The sequence below is a fragment of the Hemitrygon akajei genome, chromosome 1 (assembly GCF_048418815.1).
Source record: "Hemitrygon akajei chromosome 1, sHemAka1.3, whole genome shotgun sequence".
NCBI lineage: Eukaryota > Metazoa > Chordata > Chondrichthyes > Myliobatiformes > Dasyatidae > Hemitrygon > Hemitrygon akajei.
In genome coordinates this window covers 140,949,847-140,976,561 of record NC_133124.1, presented here as the reverse complement: position 1 = coordinate 140,976,561, position 26,715 = coordinate 140,949,847, and the positions used below count along the sequence as shown (strand labels likewise).

General features: G+C 43.6%; 1 protein-coding gene across 7 annotated transcripts in view; it reads left to right on the top strand.

The window, feature by feature from the left end:
* Positions 1-26,715, top strand: part of LOC140731158 (oxidation resistance protein 1-like) — a 520,392-nt gene that overhangs the window by 401,006 nt on the left and 92,671 nt on the right. For all 7 annotated transcript variants that reach the window (XM_073052584.1, XM_073052590.1, XM_073052557.1 and 4 more), the window contains one exon: positions 11,895-12,063. In XM_073052584.1, the coding sequence (XP_072908685.1) occupies positions 11,895-12,063 (169 nt within the window). The remainder of the gene's footprint in view (positions 1-11,894; positions 12,064-26,715) is intronic.

Below are 26,715 nucleotides of genomic sequence, written 5' to 3'. Positions count from 1 at the left end.
GGAGTCAATGGAAATGAGGCAAACAAGTAGTGAGGTCATGGAACCTATACAGATTGAATTGCTTGCTATCTTGAAGCAAATCAGAGCAGATAAATCCCTAGGAGCTGACAGGGTATTCCCTCGGACCTTGAAGGAGACTAGTGTTGAAATTGCAGGGGCCCTGGCAGAAATATTTAAAATGTCGATATCCATGGGTCAGGTGCCGGAGGATTGGAGGATAGCCCATGTTGTTCCGTTGTTTAAAGAAGGCTCAGAAAGTAATCAGGGATATTATAGGCCGGTAAGTTTGACATCTGTAGTAGGTAAATTATTGGAAGGAGTACTGAGACATAGGATCTACAAGTATTTGGATGGACAGGGACTTATTAAGGAGAGTCAGCATGGCTTTGTGTGTGGTAGGTCATGTTTAACAAATCTATTAGAGTTTTTCGATGAGGTTACAAGGGAAGTGGATGAAGGCTAGGCAGTGGATGTTGTCTACATGGAATTCAGTAAGGCCTTTGACAAGGTCCCGCATGGGAGGTTAGTTAGGAAGATTCAGTCGCTAGGTATACATGGTGAGGTAGTAAATTGGATTAGACATTGGCTCAATGGGAAAAGTCAGAGAGTGGTCGTGGAGGATTGCTTCTATGAATGGAGGACTGTGACTTGTGGTGTGCCACAGGGATCAGTGCTGGGTCCATTGTTATTTGTCATCTATATCAATGATCTGGATGATAATGTGGTAAATTGGATCAGCAAATTTGCTGATGATACCAAGATTGGAGGTGTAGTGGACAGTGAGGAAGGTTTTCAAAGCTTGCAGAGGGATCTGGACCAGCTGGAAAAATGGGCTGAAAAATGGGAGATGGGGTTTAAAACAGACAAGTGTGAGGTATTGCACTTTGGAATGACAAACCAAGGTAGAACATACAAGGTAAATGGTAGGGCACTGAGGAGTGCAGTAGAACAGAGGGATCGCCCCTGTGGATAAAATTAAAATGGCCTGGGAGCAGGATTTAAATATCTCCTTATCCGAGGAGAGCTGGGACTCAGTTCTCAAATCGGTTAACTCAACCTCCCTTTGTGCTCGCCATTGCCTCTTACAGTTTAAGATTGTTCATAGAGCCCATATGTCTAAATCTAAACTATCTCGATTCTACCCTGGCATTAGTCCGCTCTGTGATAAATGTAAGAGGGGCATTTGTACTGGTTCTGTCCTAGCTTGGAGAAATTCTGGAAAGATGTCGTCACTACATTATCGTGTATTCTGAATCAGCACCTAGAACCTAACCCCTTAATTGCTCTGTTTGGTTTTTGGGGCGAGACAGATTTATGTCTGGGTCCGACCAAATGCCGAATACTATCCTTTGCCTCTCTCCTGGCAAGACGCTTGATCCTCCTTAGATGGAAGGATGTTGCCCCGCCCACTCATGCGCAATGGCTTAACAACATTATGGCCTGCTTGGACCTCGAAAAAATTCATTATTCAGTTCTTAATTCGGATCTAAAGTTCCATAAGGTCTGGGGACCTTTTATCGAGTACTTTCATAACCTTCCTCTTGACTAGGGTTTTTTTTTCTCTTCTTTTTGGTCCCTTGCTTTCAGCTCCCTTTTTTTTTCTGGTAGTAGGGATTATTATCCTCTGTTGCTAAGTGTATTCACAGTCTGGGAGTTTGACTGTCCGGACTTATACTCTTTATACTGTGTGGTGGTTGGTCTGGAGGAGTTGTTTTTTTCTTGTGTTGTGGGGCTTGGGGAGGACACTAAGCTCACTTGTCTTTAATTTAGGTGCTTTTTTGTTAAATTCTCTTCCTTTGTAGCATATTGTTATTGTATGCTTAATCTTGCACTGTATTAATGCTCCTCATTGGGATTTGGGGTTTTTAATTTTGGAAAATGTTTTGAAAAACTAATTAAAAAAAATTTTTTTAAAAAAGAACAGAGGGATCTAGGAATACAGATACAAAATTCCCTAAAAGTGGTGTCACAGGTGGATAGGGTAGTAAAGAGAGCTTTTGGTACATTGGCCTTTATAAATCAAAGTATTGAGTATGAGTTGGAATGTTATGTTGAGGTTGTATAAGGCACTGGTGAGGCCAAATTTGGAGTATTCTGTGCAGTTTTGGTCACCAAATTACAGGAAGGATATTAATAAGGTTAAAAGAGTGCAGAGAAGGCTTACAAGGATGTTGCCAGGGCTTGAAAAACTGAGTTACAGAGAAAGGTTGAATAGCTTAAGACTTTATTCCCTGGAGCATAGAAGAATGCTGGAGGAATTCGGCAGGCCAAGCTATGGAAAAGAAAGTACAGTCGATGTTTTGAGCAGAAACCCTTTGCCAGGCACGAAACGCTGACTGTATGTTTTTCCATAGATGTTGCCTGGCCTGCTGAGTTCCTCCAGCATTTTGTATATGTTGCTTGGATATCCAGCATGTGCAGACTTTCTCCTGTTAAGCAGACAGGGTTTAGCTTTTCATGGAGCCTTGATGTGATCAACATATTGTTGAAATATATCTGCATGCGATTAACGTTTTGTCCGTGATGTAAATTACTTTTCTTTTAATATTGCCCATCAGATTTTCCGGTGTCCATCTGTTTTATGTAACAATGGCAGCCACTGGTGATTTGGCCCATTAACTGGATAAGCAGCTCCCATTGAGGGAAGAGTTGCCAATAATTTAAAGCAATTACTTTGAAATAATTATCTTATTGGCAGTTATTAGACTGATGAAATTAGAAACACAAAGACATCAAAAGATCTACAATAAATGTAACTTAAATGACTCTTATTGAAACCAGCTAATTGGTGTTAAATAATGCTTCATGTTTCTTTGAGAGGTGGCTCTAACCACATCTTCAGTGGGTGAATACTGATGTGGCTTTATTTTCAATATGAGAAGCCTTCAAAGAGCCCCTGCTGTACTGATTCATCTCGGGTGCATTAAAACATCAGCATTGATCTTTTTTGTAGTTTTCTTTGCATCGGGTTAGAAAAATGTTATTTTGTTATGAGCAAACGCTCCACTTGAGTTTTTACATGTAGTTCCAGCCCCATTGTCTGCAGACGAGATTATTGTGCACAACTACATATCGATTAAATAAAAGTACACACGTGGGAGATGGTTTTAAATGGTGTATTCACATTGCAGCGAGACAGAGAGAGAGAACAATGCAAGTGCATAGATAACAGTGCATCCACAGACAACAGATCAATACTTAGTACTGGGGGGGTGTCATTGATCTAAAAGAAATAGATCCATACATTACACTTCCTCCCCTTTAGATTAATGCAACATAAACTGTATATGTACAAAGCAATCATTTTCTCTTTCATAAGCCCATATTCCAAATAAACATGCTCTCACAATAACAGTCCATAACTAACCACAGTTCTGAAGGTTCAGCCTTTTGGGTGACACTCTGTTTCTTTCGGGATAACACCCTGGACCTGTGGAGAGGCATCAGGTTTGGTAGGTGTCTTGTCTAAGAGAACGTTCTCGGTTTCTGGTGTCACGTGGTTGTTTGTGATATCATCATTGAGAAGTAAGTCCAGTGACTGTAATGTGTCCATCTTGTTGGATGCAATCAACTTGGGTGCTTTCTTCAGTTGAGCATCCAGTATCTGGTCCACATGATGTCTCATGTCCGAGCTCCAACATCTACTGTGTACATCAGCGGTCTGGTTCTTGTAGCTATCCTGTCGAGTGTCCACTTGACTTTTCTGTAATCACGCGCTAGGACTTACTGTCCAACCTGGAAGCTCTTTGCTGCTTCACTTTGAACTGTTTGTTCTGCACTTCTATCGTAGATCTGGTTTCAGGAGGCCTATGTGAGATCTCAGATCCCTGCTCATGAACAGAATTGCAGGTGTTTGATTTGTTGTCACATGAACAGAGTTCCAATACACAAAAAGGAAATCGTCCTCTTTGTGCTGGAGAGAAATGTCCTCCTTGTCCATAGCTTTAATGGACTTCTTGAAGGTTTGGGTAAACTTTTCAGCTAACCCATTCATTGCTGGGTGGTGAGGAACTGACTTGAAATGTGTAAAGCCATTTTTGTTTATAAACAGTCTGAATTCTTCTGACGTGTATTGTGGTCCATTGTCACTCATAAATTGTTCTAGTAAGCCATTTCTCTTGAAGATAGTCCTCAGAGCGGAGACAGTCTTTACTGTGCTGGTTGACTTCATTGGTATAACCTCCAGCCACTTCGAATGAGCATCCACAACAATTTGAAACATGGAGGCCATGAATGGCCCAGCAAATACTTGGTAGTGTGGAGGAGCAGAGGGATCTGGGGGTACATGTCCACAGATCCCTGAAAGTTGCCTCACAGGTAGATAGGGTAGTTAAGAAAGCTTATGGAGTGTTAGCTTTCGTAAGTCAAGGGATAGAGTTTAAGAGTCGTCTATAAAACTCTGGTTAGGCCACACTTGGAGTACTGTGTCCAGTTCTGGTCGCCTCACTATAGGAAGGATGTGGAAGCATTGGAAAGAGTACAGAGGAGATTTACCAGAATGCTGCCTGGTTTAGAGAGTGTGCATTATGATCAGAGATTAAGGGAGCTAGGACTTTACTCTCTGGAGAGAAGGAGGATTAGAGGAGACATGATAGAGATATACAAGATATTAAGAGGAATAGATAGAGTGAATAGTCAGTGCCTCTTCCCCAGGGCACCATTGCTCAATACAAGAGGACATGGCTTTAAGGTAAGGGGTGGGAAGTTCAAGGGGGATGTTAGAGGAAGGTTTTTTACTCAGAGAGTGGTTGGTGCGTGGAATGCACTGCCTGATCAGTGGTGGAGGTAGATACACTAGTACAATTTAAGAGACTACTAGACAGGTATATGGAGGAATTTAAGGTGGAGGGTTATATGGGAGGCAGGGTTTAAGGGTCGGCACAACATTGTGGGCCGAAGGGCCTGTACTGTGCTGTATTGTTCTTTGTTCTTTGTTGTTCTTTATTCTTTGTTCTTCAATCTGTTTATCTATTCCCATCTCAAACACCTTTTCATTAGCATTAAAAGTGCTACCATTTGGGCAGCAGTTGCCTGTTGATGCCACACTGAGAGGCTCTGAATGAGTGCCAGTCTAGTTGGATTTTTCTCAACCATTCACGTCTGAAAAGTGCTGGTCCTCTACTTTTCTTCAATACATAAAGCTCTAACTGTTGTGTTTGGCCTCCATACATCACCTTCACTTTCAGTTTGTCTTTGGGGGAAACTTTTTCATCTGTGTGGCTCTTTATCATCACTGAGCTCTTCTCGAATGGTATCTTAGAAAACAGTCTCTGGAATTATAGACAAAGCTGATCCTGTATCTAGCTCCATTTTCACTTTTACACCAGACACATCTTTTGTGATCCGTATTATATTGTGATCTCCTTCAGTAATACTATTCTAGGCATGAGAGTTCACCTTCATCAGACTCGATGCTGTGTGATTCTGTTTTACATTTGGTAACTTTATACATTTGTTTAATTTTGTGTTTGAGACTTTTTGCACGGTTGTGCTTTTTGTCTGCTTTGCACACAATGTGACCTCCATGTGACCTTTCCTGTGACACTTCCTGCAGACTTTTTCTTGGATCCATTTGCATCATGGGAGAATTTGCCACATTGATAACACTTTTGGCTTTTTGCACCATTCAGGGACATTTTGTTCATTTCACATTCTAACCTCTTTTTCTGTAGATTTGCTGCAGTCTCTAACGATATTGCAATGGTCAAAGCCTGTTCTAAGGTTAGGTCTCTTTCAGACAATACCCTCTTCTGAGTGCTTTGACTATGCATGTCACATACAAGCCTGTTCCTTAATGCATTAGAAAGTCCATCTCTAAAGTCACAGAAGTGGGAAAGTTTGCTCAATTCTCAGACAGGCTTTCATCTTTTGACTGGTTCCTGTTGTAAAATCTAAATCTTTCAGCTATTACCAGCGGTTTAGGGCTCAAGTGATTTTGTAAAGTTGTATCAATTTCATTGAACACCTTGCTTGCTGGCTTTTCAGGGGTTACTAGGTTGCATAAGACACAGTACGTTCATGGGCCCATTAACTAAGAAGTGTAACCCTCTCGATATACGACTCCCAGCCTTCATTAGCGCTATCAAATTTGTCAAATTTCCCGTCTGAAGCCATCACCACGTTATATTCACTTGAAATTTAGTGTGTCTTTCACTGTTCTCACGCGTTCCTTTGTTAGCCCCTGTGATGGCCTTCTCATGTTGTTTAACTCTTGCTGTTTTGTCCTGTAACTGTAAGTGCCATTGGCGATAATCTCTGACAACTGACATTCAGGTTCACACTTGTTGCCAATTTATTGTGCCAGTGCACAACTACATATTGATTAAATAAAGCACGCATTTTAACTGGTGTATTCATATTGCATTGAGAGGGAGAGAGAGAGAGAGAGAGAGGAAGAGAACAATGCACATCAGTAGACAACAGTTCAATACGTAGCACTAAGGTGGTGGGGGGGGGGAGTCATTGCTCTAAAAGACATAGATCCATACATTTCAGCTTCTGTACTGACAATCCATTGAAGTTGAAGGGAAGAATGGCTATGCAATATTGTTCAAAAATCAATAACATTGCAGATGCTGGAAATCAGAATCAAATAAAATCAAAAACTCTAGAATTTGTTCTGTGTTCTATGTTTTAGTCAAGCTACTAATGAAAAATTATTGAAGTTAAAATTTCAAAGTAAGCTTTATAATCAGATAAATCACATAAATGTCACCACATACAGTCCTGAGATTCATTTTTCTGTGGGCATGCTCAGCAAATCTGTAGAACAGTAACTACAACAGGATCAATGAAAGATCAACCAGAGTGCAGAAGGCCATAAACTCTGCAAATTCAGATTCATAGCAACAAATAACAAGAACATGAAATAACATGATAAAGAGTCCTTAAAGTGAGGTCATTGGTTGTGGTAATATCTCAAAGAACAGGCAAGTGCGTGTAGTTATCCCCTTTTATTCCAGAGGTTGAGGGGTAGTAACTGTTCTTGAACCTGGAGGTGTGAGTCCTAAGGCACTTGTACCTTCAACCTGATGGTAGCAGCCATCAAAAGACATTAACTGTCTCTCTCAACGCATACTCCCTGTTTTGAGTATTTCCTGCAGTTTTTGTTTCATGTCAGATTTTACTTTTGGATTATAGTTTATCAGTTCCTTATTTTCTCCCAATTGTCAGTCTAGTCTTCACAACAATGTAGGATTTTTCTTACAATCTGATACTTCTTTTACTTTAACTGTGGATAGCTTCCCTTTCCAATTGAGTAATGCTCACTGAAATATTTGTTGAAAATTATGAAATATTTAAATGTCTGACACTGCTTTTTGTATCATTTTGGCTAGCTCTCCCTTCACATGTAATTGCCACAGAAACAATATGGGACCCAATTTCCAACCTATTTAGTGCTCTCAGTTTGAAATTCTATCATAGTCCCTCTTCCCCAAACAATCTTCCATCAAGAGATCACTAATTAATCTGAAGTAGATTGTTCCTTCTTAGGTCCACAAAATATTTCTCCAGAAAACTGTTTTGAATATATTCTTTGAAACTGTCCTTAAGTCTAGCTTTGGTAAATTGATTGGGCCAGTCCTTCTCCATATTTCCATGATAGCATCTATGGAAATGAATAAAGTGTCAACGTTTCGGGCTGAGACCCATCTTCAGAGCTGTAGTATAAATGTGTAAAACAGAAGACCAGTGCAGGATGAGAGTGTGTCTGTGAGTTGCGGAGTAGGAGAAGCTTGCGGTCGGACATTCAGACGGTGTGCGTGTGTGCTGGGTGGCAGCAGGGTGTTAAGAAGTCTAACAGCCTGGGGTCAGAAGCTGTTTCCCAGCCTGACAGTTCTGTTTCTTATGCTGCAGTACCTTCTGCCAGATGGCAGAAAGTCAGACTGTAGGAAGGATGGAAAGGCAGGAGGCACTGCGTATTCAGTGCTCCTGATACATGTCCTGAGTAGGGAGAAGAGAGACTCTGATGATGTTCCTCACTATCCGTGCACCCAATTCAGTGCAGTCAATTTTAAGGACCCTATAGACTAGTGAATTATTCTCCCTTTGTGGGAGATCCCCACTGATTTCCAGTTCAGCCCGTGCTCCTTGATGCCATATTCGATCAAATGCTGCCTTGATGTCGAGGCAATTAATCGTATTTCACCCCTGGAGTTCAGCTCTTGGGTCCATATTTGCATCAAGGCTGCACCAAATTGATTAGTGGTTCTCCTGGCATCCCCTCCTGTGCTCTTCATTGAACCAGTGTTGATCCTGATAAAAATACAGCTCGACAGGTGTCTTGCTGAGAACGAGATCAAGATGGCTTTTCCCATTTGTTTGTTCCATTTCCCTACAATATTTAATTTAATCTGTGCTCTTTACTTTGTTTATTTATGTGTAATTCATTTGTAGATTTAGTTGTTGCTTACCTACATTATTGTGTGTTATGTGTACTACTGTGCTTTACTCCCTGGTCTGGTCTGGAGAAATATTGTACAGGTAGTCCCCGTGTTACAAACATCCGACTTACAGATAACTCATACTTACGAACCAAAGAAGGAGAATGCCGTCAACCATTTAAAGTCGGATCACGACACAGTCCGCCATTTTAAGTCATTGCCGTTGACACTGTGTTGAGTGTTTAACTTTGTATTTGGCTTAAATTTTTCTTAGTAAGATTCACCCTGACCCTGGCCCCTCCCCCATTCCAGTTGGCTGGTGGCGCAGTGAGATCAACACCGGGCTCAAGAACGGAGATTTCTGAGTTCAATCCAGTGACAGACTGCCACCGTGCCGGGTTGATGTCGATCCAGTGACTCCTGTACCATCCGTGCCGGGTTGATGTCGAGCTCGCAACTCGACCTCGTAAAAAAAAAACACTGCCACCTCCAGTTTAAATTCCCACACGGAATATTGTGGATGATCAACTACTCAAACCCAGCACAGCCCCCATTTAGCATGTCTCAGTGCGGTGCAGTTTAGGACCCAGGGAATTATGTGCTGTGGTCCTTAGGACCCAGTGGACCTCGGGAGCCAGCGGAGGTCGGGACCCACTGCCTGCAGTGTTTCTGTTCCATTGACGGGAAGCGATCGTGATTGAAAATAAAGTGGAAATAATAAAACGTTTGGAAAGAGGTGAAACGCCATCGGTCGTTAGAAAAGCGTTAGGCTACAGTCGGTCAACGATCGGAACAATTTTAAAGGATAACGGATAAAGTGAGCATAATGGAGCATGTAATTCCAATTGTGTAATCCCAAGATGGCGGCGCGACGCAACTTGCAGCAGCCATTCCGGAGCTAATTATCTGTTATTTGTGAAGTGAGGTGCCGTGTGCAATCATAATCGATTGAAAACAGACGTTGGAGCACGGAGGAACATCGGGAAATCTCCAAGAAGACCCTCTTCGTTGTTGCTGCTGCTGTGAAGTCCGGGTCTCTGCTGGGAAGAACAGGCCCCCAGTCCTCGGGGTCGCGTTGCCGATGGCAGTTGGCGGGGCCGTCTTAATACGCTCGGCAGAGGATGGTGCTCGGAGAAGCTGTGCCAGAGGGGATGGTCGTCGGCTCGGAGTCCGCTGCGGTCAGGTTGCTTTCGCTGTGTGCTGCATCTGTGAGGTTGGGCTCGACGGAACTTTCATTGTGTGCTGCATCTGCGAGGCCGAGTTGGGCGGCGCCGTGGAAGTCCATAGTGGGGGTATTCCCTTCTGCCGGCGTGGGATGGCAAGTCTGTCAGGACCCTGGGGACTTGTGGAAACTGTGGTGATTTGTTTTGAACTTACAGTCCTTTAACGTCTTTGAACTATTTTTACCGTGCCCATGGTCTGTTTTTATCAATTATGCTATTGTTTGCACTGTTGTAACTATGTGGTTTTGTGCAGGTCTTGTAGCTGTAATTCTTGGTCTTGTTTGGTGGATTTGGAGCTCCTTTCCGGGAACGCGCTAAGACAGCAGCGCAATATTAATACACAGCAGCCTCTCCGGACTCTGGATTGGGGATTGCCAAACGTTATGTGGATTTTCTGGTGTAGTCTGTTTTGTCATATGCTTTTGTGATATCATTCTGGAAGAACGTTGTCTCATTTTTTAACTGCATTGCATTTGTGGTTTCTAAATGACAATAAACTGAATCTGAATTGGAATGTGAAAGGCCCTGCCCCGATGAAAGCTATAGTTATTACTAAGCAACGCAGTGGTTTAATTATTAGAATACATACGTTTCTTATATACATAGAAAGGTAAAATATATACTATATACTAGGACAAACATTTGACTAACTGACGCTAAATAATACCAGATGTACTTGTTCCGACTTAAAGACGGACTCAGGAACGGAACTCGTACGTAACCCGGGGACTGCCTGTATATAGTTCAATGACAATAGACTTGACTTGATTGACTTGTCACCTGTCACGGATACAAAGGAGGAACGGCAAGGTCGATGTTGAGATATTACTGCTAATGGGTGAGTCTCATAAGGAGGGAGACTGAAAGATTAAGGAGAAAGCAATAATAACTGAATGCATAAGAATATATTTTAGCAGAGGAAGGCAAATCAGCTATTTAATGGCTGTAGAGGCTAGATCATTTTAAGTATTTAAAGAGGAATTGGATAAATTCCTGGAAGATTAGAGACTGAAATAGAAAAGTACATTAAGTGGTAGGCTCCCCACTACCATTGGGCAGGAAGTACAGGAGCCTAGGGTTGCACTCAGACAGGTTCAGGAGCAGTTCTCCTCTTACAGTCATCGTGGATAACTTCACTCACCTCACCTACAGGCTCACTTTCAAGGACTCTACGACTCGTGTTCTCAATATTATTGATTTAACTTATTTGCATATTGGTTGTTTGTCAGTCTTTGTTTATGAATGGTTTTTAGTCTGTTTCTTTATTTTCCCATAAATGCCTGCAAGGAAATGAATCTCAGGATAGTAAATGGGGGCATGTCCATGCTTTGATAATAAATATACTTTGAGAGGACAAGTGGCTGCTCTGTTCTTGTAGGTATTCTCTCGAACTGTTTATCCTCCGTTTTCACATCTGTACCAGATAGCAAGTACCTTATACTTGCTGGACAACATCAAAGGCAGAGTCCTGCATCACTACATCCTGATTCTCATACCTGCTTGACTCAATCATATGCTTCTACCTTAGGGTCATTTATTGTGTTCGGTGCTCCCAGTGTGGCCTCCTGTATATCGGTGAGACCTGATGTAGATTGGGAGACCATTTTGCTGTCCACCAGAACAAACAGGATCACCCAGTGGCCACTCATTTTAATTCCACTTCCTATTATGATATGTCCATCCATGGCCACACTTAGGTTGGAGGAACAACACCTTATATTTTGTTTGGGTTGCCTCCAACCTGATGGCATGAACATCAATTTCTCAAACTTCTGGTAATGCCCCCTACCCCCTCTTCACCATTTCCTATCCCCTTGTCCCTCTCTCACCTCATCACCCCCCTTTGTTCTATCTCCTGGTGTTTTGCTCTCCCCCCTTCCCCCACTTTAAATCTATTTCTCATCTTTTTTTCTCCAGTCCTGCCGAGCAGTCTCAGCCCAAAACATCGACCGTACTTTTTTCCACAGATGCTGCCTGGCCTGCTGAGTTCCTCCAGCATTTTGTGCGTGTTACAAAGTGTCACAGGTCTCAGCGACTAAAAGCAGCACCTCTTTTCGCTTTCATGAAATCCCAAGATTAGTAAGTACCCAAAACCTGCATTCTGTTGAAGCTGCGCCATGGTATTGAACTCAGTTGTAATCAATAAAGAGCAGTGTGGACTATGATTTGCTCTTGTTTAGGTGCTCCAAGGCCAAGCGGAGAAGCTGCACCTTGTGAACTCACAAAGCAAAACTTTGAGCTTCGAATAATAAGGATTAATTACTGTGTTTTTAATGTTACATTTCAGGTAATATTGTAGCAAAGGAGAAAAGGCGGCATCGCTCTCATAAATTCCTGTGCTTGAGAGTTGGAAAACCAATGAGGAAGACGTTTGTGTCTGTAGCAAGTGCATCCATGCAACAGTATGCCCAGAGGGACAGGAAACACGAATATTGGTTTGCTGTGCCACATGAAAGGTAAATCTCTCTTGCGCTTGCACTGGAATTCTGCTGAGGTTCGGGCTCTGACAGCTGCACAGTGCAGACTTCCCCTGTGCGAACGTTTTGTGCATGGTAAATAATCTAACTGTCCATTTGACTACCTTTGAGTCTTAGTTAAATCACTGACTTTTGTACAAGTTGAAAGGCCTTCTATCCACTCTTACAAATATTAGAAGTGTACTACTTGTTAAAATAGGAGATATCCACTTTTTACATTAATGAACCTAAATGAACAGTTTATGTGTACCCTTGCATAATTTGTGTTCAGTTGAAAGTAGGTCACTTAATTTCATCTAAATGTTACTAAATTTTTAGTGTACTTAGAAATTAAACTGTTTATAAAACCTGGACTAAAGTGATCGTGTCTGGGAGCCTGCATGGTTTGTTTCAATGCCATTTGTGCATGTTTTTCATGAGTGTACCTGATGTAATGACATGTCCATTTTGGAGGCAGGAACAGAGATGTTTTTTTTTAAACAAATTGTGCTCAAAAACTGTGTGCCGTTTCAGAAGGTTGTGAACCTGGTAAACTGATGTTAAAGAATAGCTACAAGACAGAGGAAAGCCATTCAGCTTTTCATGTCTCTACCAGAGTAACTTAACAGTTCCACTCACTTGTCTGATGTGTGCAGCCATGCAATTTTTTTGTCAGGTTATATTTATCTAGTTCTGTCCTAAAGGCCACAGTGAAACCTGCCTCCATTTCATTTGCATGTAATGCTGTCCACATTTCCAACTATGTGTTGTGTAAAAATATATCTTCCTCTGACATTATAATTCTCTTCCCCTTTACTTTATACATCTGACTTCCAGCTCTACAACCATTGACCACAGTAACAGCCTCCCACTACAGGTGATCCTATCATGGGGACGGTTATGCTCCTAGAAAACAGTTGTATCACTATTTTCTGTATCACTTGCATTCAGAATTCTGTGTTGATTTATTTTTTCCCATAAATTCCAGATAGAAATTTATACTTTGTATCAATAACACTGGACAACAATTTTTTTCAAAAGTGTTTCTTCCTCTGAAATTTTTTTTGTTTATGATAGACCATTTGAAATTGAACACAAATATAGTTTCAGACAACTTGTATCACGTAGGACTATGGAGAAACAAGAAATTATCTTTTTTTTGTTACGGCTGCTGACACTTTTCAGTAGTTCAACTGGGCTAAATATGTTTTGTTGATGATCTTCTTTTGTACACAGTGTCTGACATTTCTCACTTAAATGTCCAACAATAATCAGCCAGCATTGATGGATTCCAGTTGCCCTGATAACTGTTTCTCTTTGACTGCAATGTCCTGGTGAAACCTTTCACCATGCTCGTCACTGACAGCACCAAGATTGGCAGGGAAGAAGTCTAAATGGGAATGCAGATAATGAATCTTTAGTGACATGTTGCACTTCTGGTTTTGTATGCTTGAAGTACATTGTCAACCAGCAGCATGTAGTTTGGTGCTTTGTAGTTGCCACGAATGATTTCAACAACATTCTCGAATGCCTTCCATGCAATTTTCTCCAGTCCCACCTGAAGTTCTTAGAATTGCCTGTCATTGATGACCTGTTTGATTTTTGGTCCAACAAAAATGCCTTCCTTAATCTCTAAATAACAAATATAAAAGATTTTTTTTAAATGCTGCGTGATAGGGAACCTTCCTGGTGTTTTTAATGATCTGCAGCCAAAATGCTAAGATACACCCAGAAGTATTCAGGAAGTAAAGTCTTTGTTGTCCAGTGTAATTTGTGGGTTCTGTATGGACAAATCTTATAACCCTAAAGGCAGGAGTTGCCTTTACCTATTTTGTTCAAGCATCTGAGGAGCGGGCGTCAGAGTAGTGGGAGGTAGAGTAGGAAGGCTTTGGCTCAAGAAAATGCTGGGCTTTCTTGGCTATGGAGCTGGTGTTGAGGGACCAGGTGAGATTCTCCGCCAGGTGAACACCAAGAAATTTTATGCTCTTAACGATCTCAACGGAGCAGCCGTCAATGTTCAGCGGAGAGTGACCAACAACCATCTCATTTGTTTTGTTTACATTCAGAGACAGGTTGTTGGCTCTGCACTAGTCCGTTAGCCACTGCGCCTCCTCTCTGTAAGCTGACTCATCATTCTTGCTGATGAGACCCACCACGGTCATGTTATCAGCGAACTTGATGATGTAATTCAAGCTGTATGTTGCTGCACAGTCGTAGGTCAGCAGAGTGAACAGCAGTGGACTGAGCACACAGCCCTGGGGGGCCCCCATGCTCAGTGTGATGGTGTTGGAAATGCTGCTCCCGATCCGAACTGACTGAGGTCTCCCAGTCAGGATGTCTAGGATCCAGTTACAGAGGGAGGTGTTCAGGCCCAGTCGGCTCTGCTTTCTAGTCAGTTTCTGAGGGATGATTGTGTTGAATTGTTATGAGTGATGAACAGACCTGATGGACAATGGGGTGCAGAGTTAACCATTCCCAACCTCCCTCCTGAGAACTACGAACTATTGCTGTTGCTATGCTGCTCATGAGAGAGAGAGATGAAACACAGGCAAGAACATCTGCTACAGATAAGAGGGGGAGAGAGACTGTTGATTTACTGCATTTTGACTCTTCCTGGATTATTTACCTTCCACTACAAGGACTGTACTTTGCTCATTAACATTCCTCAGGAGATAGCAGGAGTGGCCTGATTTGATGGACACAGTCATTCAGAGTTGATGGATAGCTGAGACCCCGTGAGTGGGGATAAAAGGCAGGTTTGGAGAGACACCCTTGAGACACACCAGTGGACACTGACTGAGTGTTGGGAACCCACAGAAAGGTGGGGGCTTCGGAGACCAAATCAGGAGATTGGTCAGTAAAGCTCACAGTGTTACAGCAGGGCTAGTGGGGACTTGTGTGTGTGTCCACTCATGCCAGAGTGACGAGTCCACCACAGAAGAACGGTCTAGCTGAAGACCAGAGGCGTCATAACTGAATGACCACAGCGATACGACGGATTAAGAAAGCAACGGAAGGTTTGCCTGCTGTAGCTGTTACCTCTCGCTCTCTCTCTCTCTCTCTCTCTCTCTCTCTGTCTCTCTCTCTCCAACGATTTCAATACAACAACCATAACTACCTCAGCATTTATGATCTGAACTCTATACTTTTCTATGACAATTCATTTACCCCTAGACATCGATAGAGCTTGTTTATTATTGATTATTATTATTCCTACACTTTTAGGTTTATTACTGCTAACTTGTTTTATATGTATATTTGCATTTTTGATATTGTATTGTGTAGTTTACTAATAAACACCTTTAGTTTGGTACCACCAGACTCCAATGGATCCTTCTTTCTCTGCTGGTCAGACACCCAGTTACGGGGTACGTAACTAATTGGGGCCTCAGCTCCGGGATTTGATTACCAAATTGGGGGGCTGGTGAATTGGGATAAAAGTCCCTTATCTGATCTGGTTGTATGGATAACCAGACGGGAAACCAGTAGAGATGGAAATTGACAAATTTTTAAAAGACCCGACTTCGGGGGCATTAGAGGATGCCAGGAAGGCGGAATTGGTGAGCATTGCAAAACGATTAAATCTCTCAGTGGTGAAATCGTTGATGAGCAAGTTGGATATACAGAGAGTAATAGCTGTGCATTACGTATCCGAAGGTGTGTTCACGTCGGATGTATTGGACCTGTTCCCTGAGAAAAAACCAGTCGAGGGTGAGCTTCAGATACAGATAGAAAGATTAATGTTGGTTGCGGAGAAGGAGGAAAGAGAGCATGAGCTCCAGATACTCCGGATAAAGGAGATAGAAGCTGATAGGCAGAGGGAGGACGGAGAGAAAGAGAGGCAGTTTGCACTGGAAATGGAGAGGTTAAAGGCATCGCAGGGAAGAGTCCGGGTTGCAAACCCAAATGAGGGGTTCAAGATTGGTCAGGAGATCCAGTTGGTACCTCCATTCGAGTTAATACTGATGGAGCAGTTCAAAGGTTGTATCCCTGAGAGTATGAAGATGTACTTGGATGAGAAGGAGACAGTGACTCTGTCTGCGACTGCCAAATTAGCAGACGAGTATGCCTTAACCCACAAGACAAAGTTTTCCCGAAATAAGAGCGACCAGAAAGGCAGTAGGGACGGCAGAGAAAGCCCACCGGCTAAGGCAGAGAATAAGCCAGGAGCTAGTGGAAAAGGTAAGGAGGAGGAAAAGCAGGCAGGCAGGAAAGTTCCCAACTTTACGTGTTATAATTGTGGGAAAGCTGGTCATATAGCATCTAAGTGCTTTGCTCCAAAGAAAGAGACAGGGAAAGGGAAAACGGCAGTCTCGACTGGTTGCATTGAGTCGGTCAACAGATCGATAAGGAAGGCAAAGGTAGATAGAGCACAAGAGGGGCGTGAGAAGTTTATCTCGGAAGGGACAGTGTCTGTGAAGGAAGGAGAAACCCCAGTTCCAGTGCGGATCTGGAGAGATACTGGGGCTGGTCAGTCATTGATTCTAAGGAAGGTGTTAGATTTCGGTCCTGAGACTGAGACTGGGGAGGTTGTGTTAAGAGGTATTGGAAAAGGGACCGAGGCCGTAGCTTTGCATAGGATGTTTCTGAAATGTGACCTGGCATCTGGACCAGTCGAAATAGGGGTGCGGTGGAAACTACCGATGGACGGTGTGGACGTCCTACTTGGTAACGATCTGGCAGGTGCTGACATGTATTCAGCAGTGAAATTAACAAGTAAGCCTGTAAATGCTGAGGACCCGCCCATAGATTCCAAGATTTATCCCGCATGCGTAATCACTCGCAGCATGTCTAGAAAGGCGGCTGAGAAAGGAGACAGTTTAAATGAGTCCAGGGTTGATTTAGTGGAGACATTTTTGCCGACCTTGTATGAAAAGGGGTTACCGGAGGAGAAGGAAAAGGATAGTGGGTCTAAGGAGAGTAAAGGAGAGGAGGTAGATCTACCATTAGCAAGGAGGGAACAGAGTCGTGATGAGAAGCTTGTGGCGTTGAAAGAATCAGCTCTTTCTGAAGTAGAGATTGATAAGGAACCAGGTGGATACTATCTGAAGGAGGGAGTGTTAATGAGGAAGTGGAGGCCGACCACGGTACCAGTCAATGAGGACTGGGCGGTGGTACACCAAGTGGTGGTTCCGAAGGTTTATCGGGATGAAATTTTGAACTTGGCTCACAAGGGACCTCTAGGTGGACACTTGGGAGCAAGGAAGACAGTAAATAGGGTTATGAAAGATTTTTATTGGCCAAATATGAGGAAGGATATTGTTGACTATTGTAAAAGGTGCCATACTTGTCAGATGGTAGGAAAGCCAAATCAGGTTATCCCTAAGGCACCCCTCAGACCGATACCCGTCTTTGAGGAGCCTTTTTCCCGAATCATCGTGGATTTTGTGGGTCCTTTGCCTAGAACTGCGAGTGGGCGGCAGTACGTGATGACCATGATGTGTGCTGCTACTAGATTCCCGGAGGCTGTGCCCCTGGGGAACATTAGGACTCCTGCAGTGGTAAAGGCACTCATTAAATTTTTCACCATGGTAGGGTTACCTAGAGAGATACAGTCAGATCAGGGGAGTACCTTCACGTTCCGTGCATTTCAACAAATGTTGACACAGATGGGAGTTAAACAAATTCTAGCCTCTGCATACCACCCGGAATCTCAAGGAGCGTTGGAAAGATTCCACGCAACTTTAAAGACTATGATTACAACTTACTGTCAGGAAAACACTTGTGACTGGGATGATGCATTACCACTTCTGTTATTTGCAGTGAGGGACACGGTTCAGGAATCTCTGGGGTTCAGTCCATTCGAGCTCATTTTTGGTCACAGGCCCAGAGGACCTTTAACCTTACTCAAAGAAAAATGGTCTAGTCCGAATGTGCAAGTCAATGTGATTGACTATGTTTTGAGGTTCCGTGAAAGGCTCCATAAAGTTTGCGAGTTTGTGAAGCAATATCTTAAAGACTCCCAGACTAAAATGAAACAATGGTATGTTAAACGAGCCCAAGAGCAAGAATTTCAATTGGGCGATAAGGTTTTGGTCCTGTTCCCTGTAGTTACCAACCCCCTACTGGTGAGGTTTCAAGGGCCGTACAAAGTGATTAAGAAAATAGACTCTCTGAATTATGTGATGGAAACTCCTGATAGACGAAAGCCGAGCCAGTTGGTTCACGTTAACATGCTAAAGGGTTATCATGATGTGACCCCCACGGTGGTCGGTGCTGTCACGAAGACCGATGAGGCAGAAAGGATTGATGAGGGGTCCGAGCGTTTTGAAAAGATAAGCATAGTACCCACCAGACTAGAGAACTCTGTTATTTTAGCCAACCTTGCTGATAAAGTCAGTCATTTAGAGCCTGAACAAAGAGAGCAACTGACACAGCTAATTAACCGGCATGCAGATTTATGCCCAGATGTTCCCAGGAGGTGCCAAGTAACAGAGCATGATATTATTGTTACCTCAGCCCAGCCGATTAAACAATCCCCTTATCGGATGAATTTGGAAAAGAGCAAGCTAGTGGAAAAAGAAATTGAGCATATGCTAGCTGCTGGTATTATTCGTGAATCTTCCTCTGTATGGGCATCTCCATGCGTGGTTGTACCGAAGCCGGACGGTAGTATAAGGTTCTGTACAGATTACAGAAAGGTGAATGCCATCACACAATCAGATGCTTACCCTATCCCCAGGGTGGATGATTGTATTGATTGTTATGTACCCTGTAACTGGGTCACTTACCAGCAAAGATAGAGAGGTCCGTTGAAGTCTGATGGTACTATTTTTAACAGTATTTATTGATAAAAATACACAAAAATAATATCAGTGCAAACATACAGATAATATACGTCATCAATATTAAATCTAAAAGCATGGGTATAATAATAATCAACAAGAAATAGCTCTATCGTTGTCTAGCGGATAATGTATTGTCCGATGGAAATATAAATATAAAAGTCACTCAAGTTCATTCAGGCTGCAGCTTTTGGTTGGAGAGAGAGACGATTTTTTTAGAACTTGCCCGTTTTCCTTTTTATGATGTCGATCCTTCGAAATGTCGTCAGTGGTGATCTCTTCTTTAGCTAAGCCGTCTTCCGTGGTAAGGCCTCAATCCCGGGCAACGGGAAAGGACACACGTGGGCCTTCCACCGGCTGTCGCTATTAAACGCTGTCACGGGATTTCTAGCGTTTCTCCTGGTGCGTCTGAAGGGGTTGTTCCCCAGACCCTCTTTTATCCTTACTCACGGGGTCTCAGATGTCAATCAGGTTGGGATGATGCCATCCCCCAACCAGCCCACGTTGCTCATTCCTTGAGGGCTTCAATGAATAGCACAGTGCTCAATACACAATTCCGTCTCCTAGAGACAATGGCCGTTTCCCGTGGCTTTGTATCGCTGAGGGGCCAGGACATTCCAAACCCCTTGTGGATTCTGCCTCTCTCTCTCTCATTTCCTGGGTCTCCTGACCTGAATTAATAGCGATCTTGCGATTCTCAAAAAGGAGGGGGCTACTTTGTACCCTTCGGCCCCTCAGAGTTGGGGCACAGGCGTAACACCCTCTTTCTTCAACGCGTTTTTACCATCGGTAAAAAATGAAGTAATAGAGAGTCTTACAGGATTTTAGAATCTAACGCAATACAAAAGCTTTTTTTTCTCTACAGAGTAATACAGTTATACATTCAATTCAGCATCTAAACAGTTACCGATTACATTGTCACTTCCTTTAATATCTTAACATCTTGTACCTTACTAAAGTCTTGTAGCATCAGACTCCAATTTAATAACCACCTATTTTTATTTCTTATTTTCTTTAGCAAACAAAAACTAAAGAGTTGTGATCTTAGCTTACAAAAGTTCATGCAAATACTAATCTTTATGTTACTTTCAAACTTAACAGTCAGGCTTCCATGGGGGTTGTCTTTATTATTCACATGCTTTGTCGAAATCCCATAAAACCGGCTTCTGCTATTTAAAAATGGTGTCCCATTAACCCTCGCCTCTTTTCCGGTTAATTCTCATGTGGTGAGCTTGTGCACCCTGGCGAAATAGGCTTTCGCCCACTCCTTTCATGGGAGTTATTTTATCAACAATGTGTTCCAAACTTAGACCATTTCCCGAATTTCCACCCAATTCTTTAATTTTACGCAAGTTGCTAGTTTTCTCTTCAGGACCCTTCAGGCGATTAGGTCTCAATGGCAGCGATCCCTCTTTGTTCAAACAGCATTTCGAATTCTGCGGTTTCACACCACACTCTGGAATAACAATAGCGTGTGGGGCCCCTTTACCTTCCAACTCAATCTGTAATTGAGTCACAGGCACCGCGGTACCAAGCCATTGTCTCGGTAGCCTGGTTGCTGCGTTTGACATCAATTCAGACTTTAAATTTTCTTCATTCAATTTGGAAACTACACTTTTCCCTTTTCCTTCAATAATAATATTCACCTCACCACCTGTTATCTCCTCACTAACTTTTAACACACCTTCAAGCACAAACACCTGGGAACTCTCACTTCCCACTATTACCAAGGTTAACCCTTTCTTCACTGAACCAAGTCCATCTGACCCACAAGGACTGCATTCCTTTTCAACTGAATCAAATACCTCAGACTTTTTCTGAGCTCCATTACTAGGTTCAGTACCACGTGCATCCACATCTTGGACACACTCAAACGGGACATTTGCCTCTTCCAGGCTTTCAACACCCGTACCCTGTTCAAGTTCTAAATTCCCCTGATCCTCCCAGCTGCTCTCTGGGCAACTCCCTTCTGGAGTAAACTCAACCCCGCGGGCTGAAACAACCTCATCTGCCAACCCGGCAGACTTCTTCAAGGTAAGGGCACCCTTTTCATCTAGGACTGCCCTCATTTCATTATCGGGAACACCTTTAGAATTTTCAACTTCTTCAAACAGTTCTGCCAAACCAGACAGATCATCCATGTCCAACTCTGGACCCTTTAACAGCTTTTCCTGTTTCTCATCTTTACTTCGTGCCTCTATAAATTTTCTCCTGGCTAAGGGCAGGACTACCTCCTTGCCCTTACTCTCTTTCACTTTACTACTCTCCGTTTTACCCCCCTCTAAACCCCCGTGGCACAGGGTCGGTAAAAACGTCCTGACCAAATCGATACTGGCCGGATTTAAACTGCTCTTGTTCTCAGCTGCCTTTCTCGACATGCTGCGAGTGATCGCGCATGCGGGATAGATCTTGGAATCTAGGGGCATGACCTCCACCGGCTGGTCCATCAGCTTCATTGCTGACCAAACCTTACCACCGGCTAAATCATTACGAAGAAGGACGTATGCGTCAGTTATCGGGAATTCTGATTGCACCCCTATTTCAACTGGTCCAGATAGCAGCTCACAATTTATAATGATTCTATGCAAAGGCACTGTTTCTGTCCCTTTTCCTATTCCTTTCACAGCTACCATTCCCATCTTGCGACCAAAATCCAGTACCTTACTGCTAATCAATGACAGTTCAGCTCCCATGTCTCTCCATTTCTGCACCGGAACTGGTGGTTCCCCTCTCTCACAGACACGGTTCCATTTGACATACAAGTCTCAGACCCTTCTCGTACTCTGTCGACCCGGGGCTCGCTTGTTGATTTACTGATTACCACGGCACATCCTATAGGGACTGCGGCTTTCCATTTTCCTGTCTCCTTCCTCGGAGCAAAGCACCTAGATGCAATATGTCCCCCCTTTCCACAATTAAAACAGGTCAAGCCTGGAAATCTCTGGCCATCTTGCCTCTCCTCCTCAATCTTACCTCTAGCTCCCGGCGGGACCTCTGCCTCAGCCGGCGGGCTTTCTCTATCATTCCCACGGTCTCTCTGGTAACTTTTATTCGAGGAAAACTTTGTCTTGTGGGTTAGGGCATATTCATCTGCGAACCTAGCAAATTCGGAGATGGACTTATTCGGCTTCTAATTCAAATACATCCGGATATCCTCCAAAACACAACCTTTAAATTCCTCAATCATAATTAACTCCCTGAGACGCCAAAAATCCTCTTCCACTGTTTCTGCTGTACATCAACGATCCAAGAGCACATCCTTCTCATAGGCAAACTCGGTATATGTCTGATTCCACCTTTTCTTTAAATTTCTGAACTTTTGTCTATACGCTTCAGGTACCAATTCGTAAGTCCGGAGAATGGCCTCCTTTACTTTGGCATAATTCTCCGCCTCTTCCTCCTCCATGGACAATGCCGCATATGCTCGTTGTGCCTTCCCTTTTAACACACTTTGTAACAACGCCACCCACTGCTCTTTGGGCCACTTCTGATTCACTGCCACCTTTTCAAAAAGCAAGAAATAAGTATCAACATCCGTCTGCTCGAACGAAGGTACTACCCTCAACTCCCGACTAACATTAAACCGCTCCTCTCGGTCTGACCCTTGAGCTCTTCGCTCTTGCCTTAACGTCTCCATATCCAAGTCATGTTGCCTCTGTTTCTCCGCCTCCCTCTCCTTCTCGGCTCTTTCCTTTTCTTTCTCAGCTCTCTCCCTCTCTTTTTCAGCTGCTTCCAGCTGTTTTAACTGAATTTTATGCTCTCTTTGTTTCTCAGCCCTGTCCTGCTCCCTTTTCACCTCCAACTCCTTTAGCTGGAGCTCATGCTCCCTTTTCACCTCTAACTCCTTTAGCTGGAGTGCATGCTCCCTTTGCTTGTCGGCCCGTTCTTTCTCCTTCTCAGCTGCTTCCAGCTGTTTTAACTGCACTTCATGCTCCCTTTGTTTTTCGGCTCTTTGCTGCTCTTTTTCCTTTTCGGCCCTGTCTTTGCTTTCTCAGCTGCTTCCAGCTGCTTTAATTTAATTTCATGTTCCAACCTTAATTTCTCCAACTCTAACTGAGCCGTCCCACTAGCTGGAACCTTTTCAGGGATATTTTCCAATATCTCAGCTGCAAACACATTCTTCTCAATATAATACTGAGTTATGGCCCTTCGCACCTCCCGCTTTTTCATTGACAACCTCACCTCTGCGAGGTTTAGTCCCTTCGTCATATTTATCAAGTCCGATTTGGAGTCGGGTTTTCTATAAATTCATCCACGTCCATCTTTGCTGGTTTCCCGTCTGGCTACCCGCGTACCAGATCCAAGTTTGGACTTACAAGCCCGATTCACTGGCCTCCCAATTTGGTGTCAAATCCCGAGACGAGAACCCCAAGTTGTTACGAACCCCGTAACTGGGTCACTTACCAGCAAAGATAGAGAGGTCCGTTGAAGTCTGATGGTACTATTTTTAACAGTATTTATTGATAAAAATACACAAAAATAATATCAATGCAAACATACAGATAATATACGTCGTCAATACTAAATCTAAAAGCGCGGGTATAATAATAATCAACAAGAAATAGCTCTGTTGTTGTCTGGGGATAATGTATTGTCCGGTGGAAATATAAAAGTCACTCAAGTTCATTCAGGCTGCAGCTTTTGGTTGGAGAGAGAGACGGATTTTTAGAACTTGCCCGTTTTCCTTTTTATGATGTCGATCCTTCGAAATGTCGTCGGTGGTGATCTCTTCTTTAGCTAAGCCGTCTTCCGTGGTAAGGTCTCAATCCCGGGCAACGGGAAAGGACACACGTGGGCCTTCCACCGGCTGTCGTTATTAAACGCTGTCACGGGATTTCTAGCGTTTCTCCTGGTGCGTCTGAAGGGGTTGTTCCCCAGACCCTCTTTTATCCTTACTCACGGGGTCTCAGATGTCAATCAGGTTGGGATGATGCCATCCCCCCAACCAGCCCACGTTGCTCATTCCTTGAGGGCTTCGATGAATAGCACAGTGCTCAATACACAATTCCGTCTCCAAGAAACAATGGCCGTTTCCCGTGGCTTTGTATCGCTGAGGGGCCAGGACATTCCAAACCCCTTGTGGATTCTGTGTGTTTCTCTCTCATTTCCTGGGTCTCCTGACCTGAATTAATAGCGATCTTGCGATTCTCAAAAAGGAGGGGGCTACTTTGTACCCTTCGGCCCCTCAGAGTTGGGGCACAGGCGTAACATGATAAAGTGGGTAAAGCGAGATACATCACTAAGATTGACCTGCTTAAAGGGATACTGGTGTGTTCCTTTGACTGACAGGGCTCGAGAAATTTCAGCCTTTGTCACACCATCAGGGTTTTATGAATACAATGTGTTGCCATTTGGAATGAAAAATGCTCCAGGGACATTTCAGAGAATGATTGACGCTGTGATTAAAGGGTTAACAAACACAAAGGCTTACATTGACGATGTAGTAGTTTGGAGTGACACTTGGGATGAGCACATTGAAGCTGGGGAGAAACTGTTTAAACGAATGGCTGCAGCCCACCTCACAGTGAACCTCGCAAAGAGTGAGTTTGGCCATGCCACGATCACGTACCTGGGGTATGTGGTAGGACAGGGGTAATTGGCTCCTATGCAGGCTAAAGTACAGGCTATTTCCGAGGTTCCTGTCCCAACAAATAAGAGGGCATTGAGAAGGTTTTTGGGCATGATGGGGTACTATCGAAAATTTTGTAAGAATTTTGGGGACATTGCCCTCCCGCTTACAAAGCTCCTACAGAAGGAAGAAAAATTTGAGTGGAGCAGTCCTTGTCAGGAAGCTTTTGAGAAATTGAAAACCATATTGTGCCACCACCCTGTGTTAAAAGCACCTGATCTCTTGAAACCTTTCTCCCTGGTGACTGATGCAAGTGATGAGGCGGCAGAGGCAGTCCTATTGCAGAAAGCAGGGGATGGAGTGGAACACCCGGTAGCGTATTTCTCTCGAAAGTTCAATGTGCATCAGAGAAATTACTCCACTGTGGAGAAAGAATTGTTGGCACTTATCTTGGCAATTCAGCATTTTGAGGTCTACATCTGTGCAGCACAGAGACCATTAATTGTTTATACTGATCACAACCCTTTGGTATTCTTGGCTAACATGAAAAATAAAAATAGGAGGTTATTAAGTTGGAGTCTGGTGTTACAGGAATTAGATATTAAAATACAACATGTAGTGACAATGTAATTGCAGATTGTTTATCTAGATGTTAATTTGGAAGTGTATCTGTATTATTCTTGTAGTTAAGACCACTTCTGTATTTTGTTAAACTCTGTAATTCAGTAATATGCTTTATTAGTTAATTTTCACTCTGGTGAAAATTCCCAGAAGGATGGGGGTGTTATGAGTGATGAACAGACCTGATGGACAATGGGGTGCAGAGTTAACCATTCCCAACCCCCCTCCTGAGAACTACGAACTATTGCTGTTGCTGTGCTGCTCATGAGAGAGAGAGATGAAACACAGGCAAGAACATCTGCTACAGATAAGAGGGGGAGAGAGACTGTTGATTTACTGCATTTTGACTCTTCCTGGATTATTTACCTTCCACTACAAGGACTGTACTTTGCTCGTTAACATTCCTCAGGAGATAGCAGGAGTGGCCTGATTTGATGGACACGGTCATTCAGAGTTGATGGGATAGCTGAGACCCCGTGAGTGGGGATAAAAGGCAGGTTTGGAGAGACACCCTTCAGACACACCAGTGGACACTGACTGAGTGTTGGGAACCCACAGTAAGGTGGGGGCTTCGGAGACCAAATCAGGAGATCAGTCAGTAAAGCTCACAGTGTTACAGCAGGGCCGGTGGGGACTTGTGTGTGTGTCCACTCATGCCAGAGTGATGAGTCCACCACAGAAGAACGGTCTAGCTGAAGACCAGAGGCGTCATAACTGAATGACCAGAACAATACGACGCATTAAGAAAGCAACGGAAGGTTTGGCTGCTGTAGCTGTTATCTCTCTCTCTCTCTCACACTCTCTCTCTCTCTCTCTCTCTCTCTCTCTCTCTCTCTCTCTCTCTCTCTCTCTCTCTCTCTCTCTCTCTCTCTCTCTCTCTCTCTCTCTCTCTCTCTCTCTCCTCTCCCCCTCCCTCCCTCCCTCCCTCCCTCCCTCCCTCCCTCCCTCCCCTCTCTCCCTCTCTCCCTCTCCCCCCCCTCCCTCCCTCCCTCTCTCTCTCTCTCTCTCTCCCTCCCTCCCTCTCTCCCTCCCCCCCTCCTTCTCTCTCCCTCTCCCTCTCTCTCCCTCTCCCCTTCTCCCTCCCTCCCCAACGATTAACGATTTCAATACAACAACCATAACTACCTCAGCATTTATGAACTGAACTCTATACTTTCCTATGACAATTCATTTACCCCTAGACATCGAAAGAGCTTCTTTGTTATTGATTATTATTATTCCTACACTTTTAGGTTTATTACTGCTAACCTGTTTTATATGTATTTTTGCATTTTTGATATTGTATTGTGCAGTTTACTAATAAACACCTTTAGTTTGGTACCACCAGACTCCAACGGATTCTTCTTTCTCTGCTGGTCAGACACCCAGTTACGGGGTACATAACAGAATGCTGAACTGTAGTCTATGAATAGCATTCGAACATATGTGTCTTTTATGTCCAGGTGGGTTAGGGCCAGGTGGAGGGTGATGGCAATGGCGTCATCTGTTGAGCGGTTAGAACGATATGCGAACTGCAGGGGGTCAGTAAGGGGGGCAACAGCGTCTTGATGTGCCTCGTGAGCCTCTCGAAACACTTCATGATGATGGATGTGAGTGCAACGGGACGGCAGTTGTTGATGCAGGACACTGAAGGCTTCTTCAGCACGGGGACAATGGTGGCAGCCATGAAGCACGTTG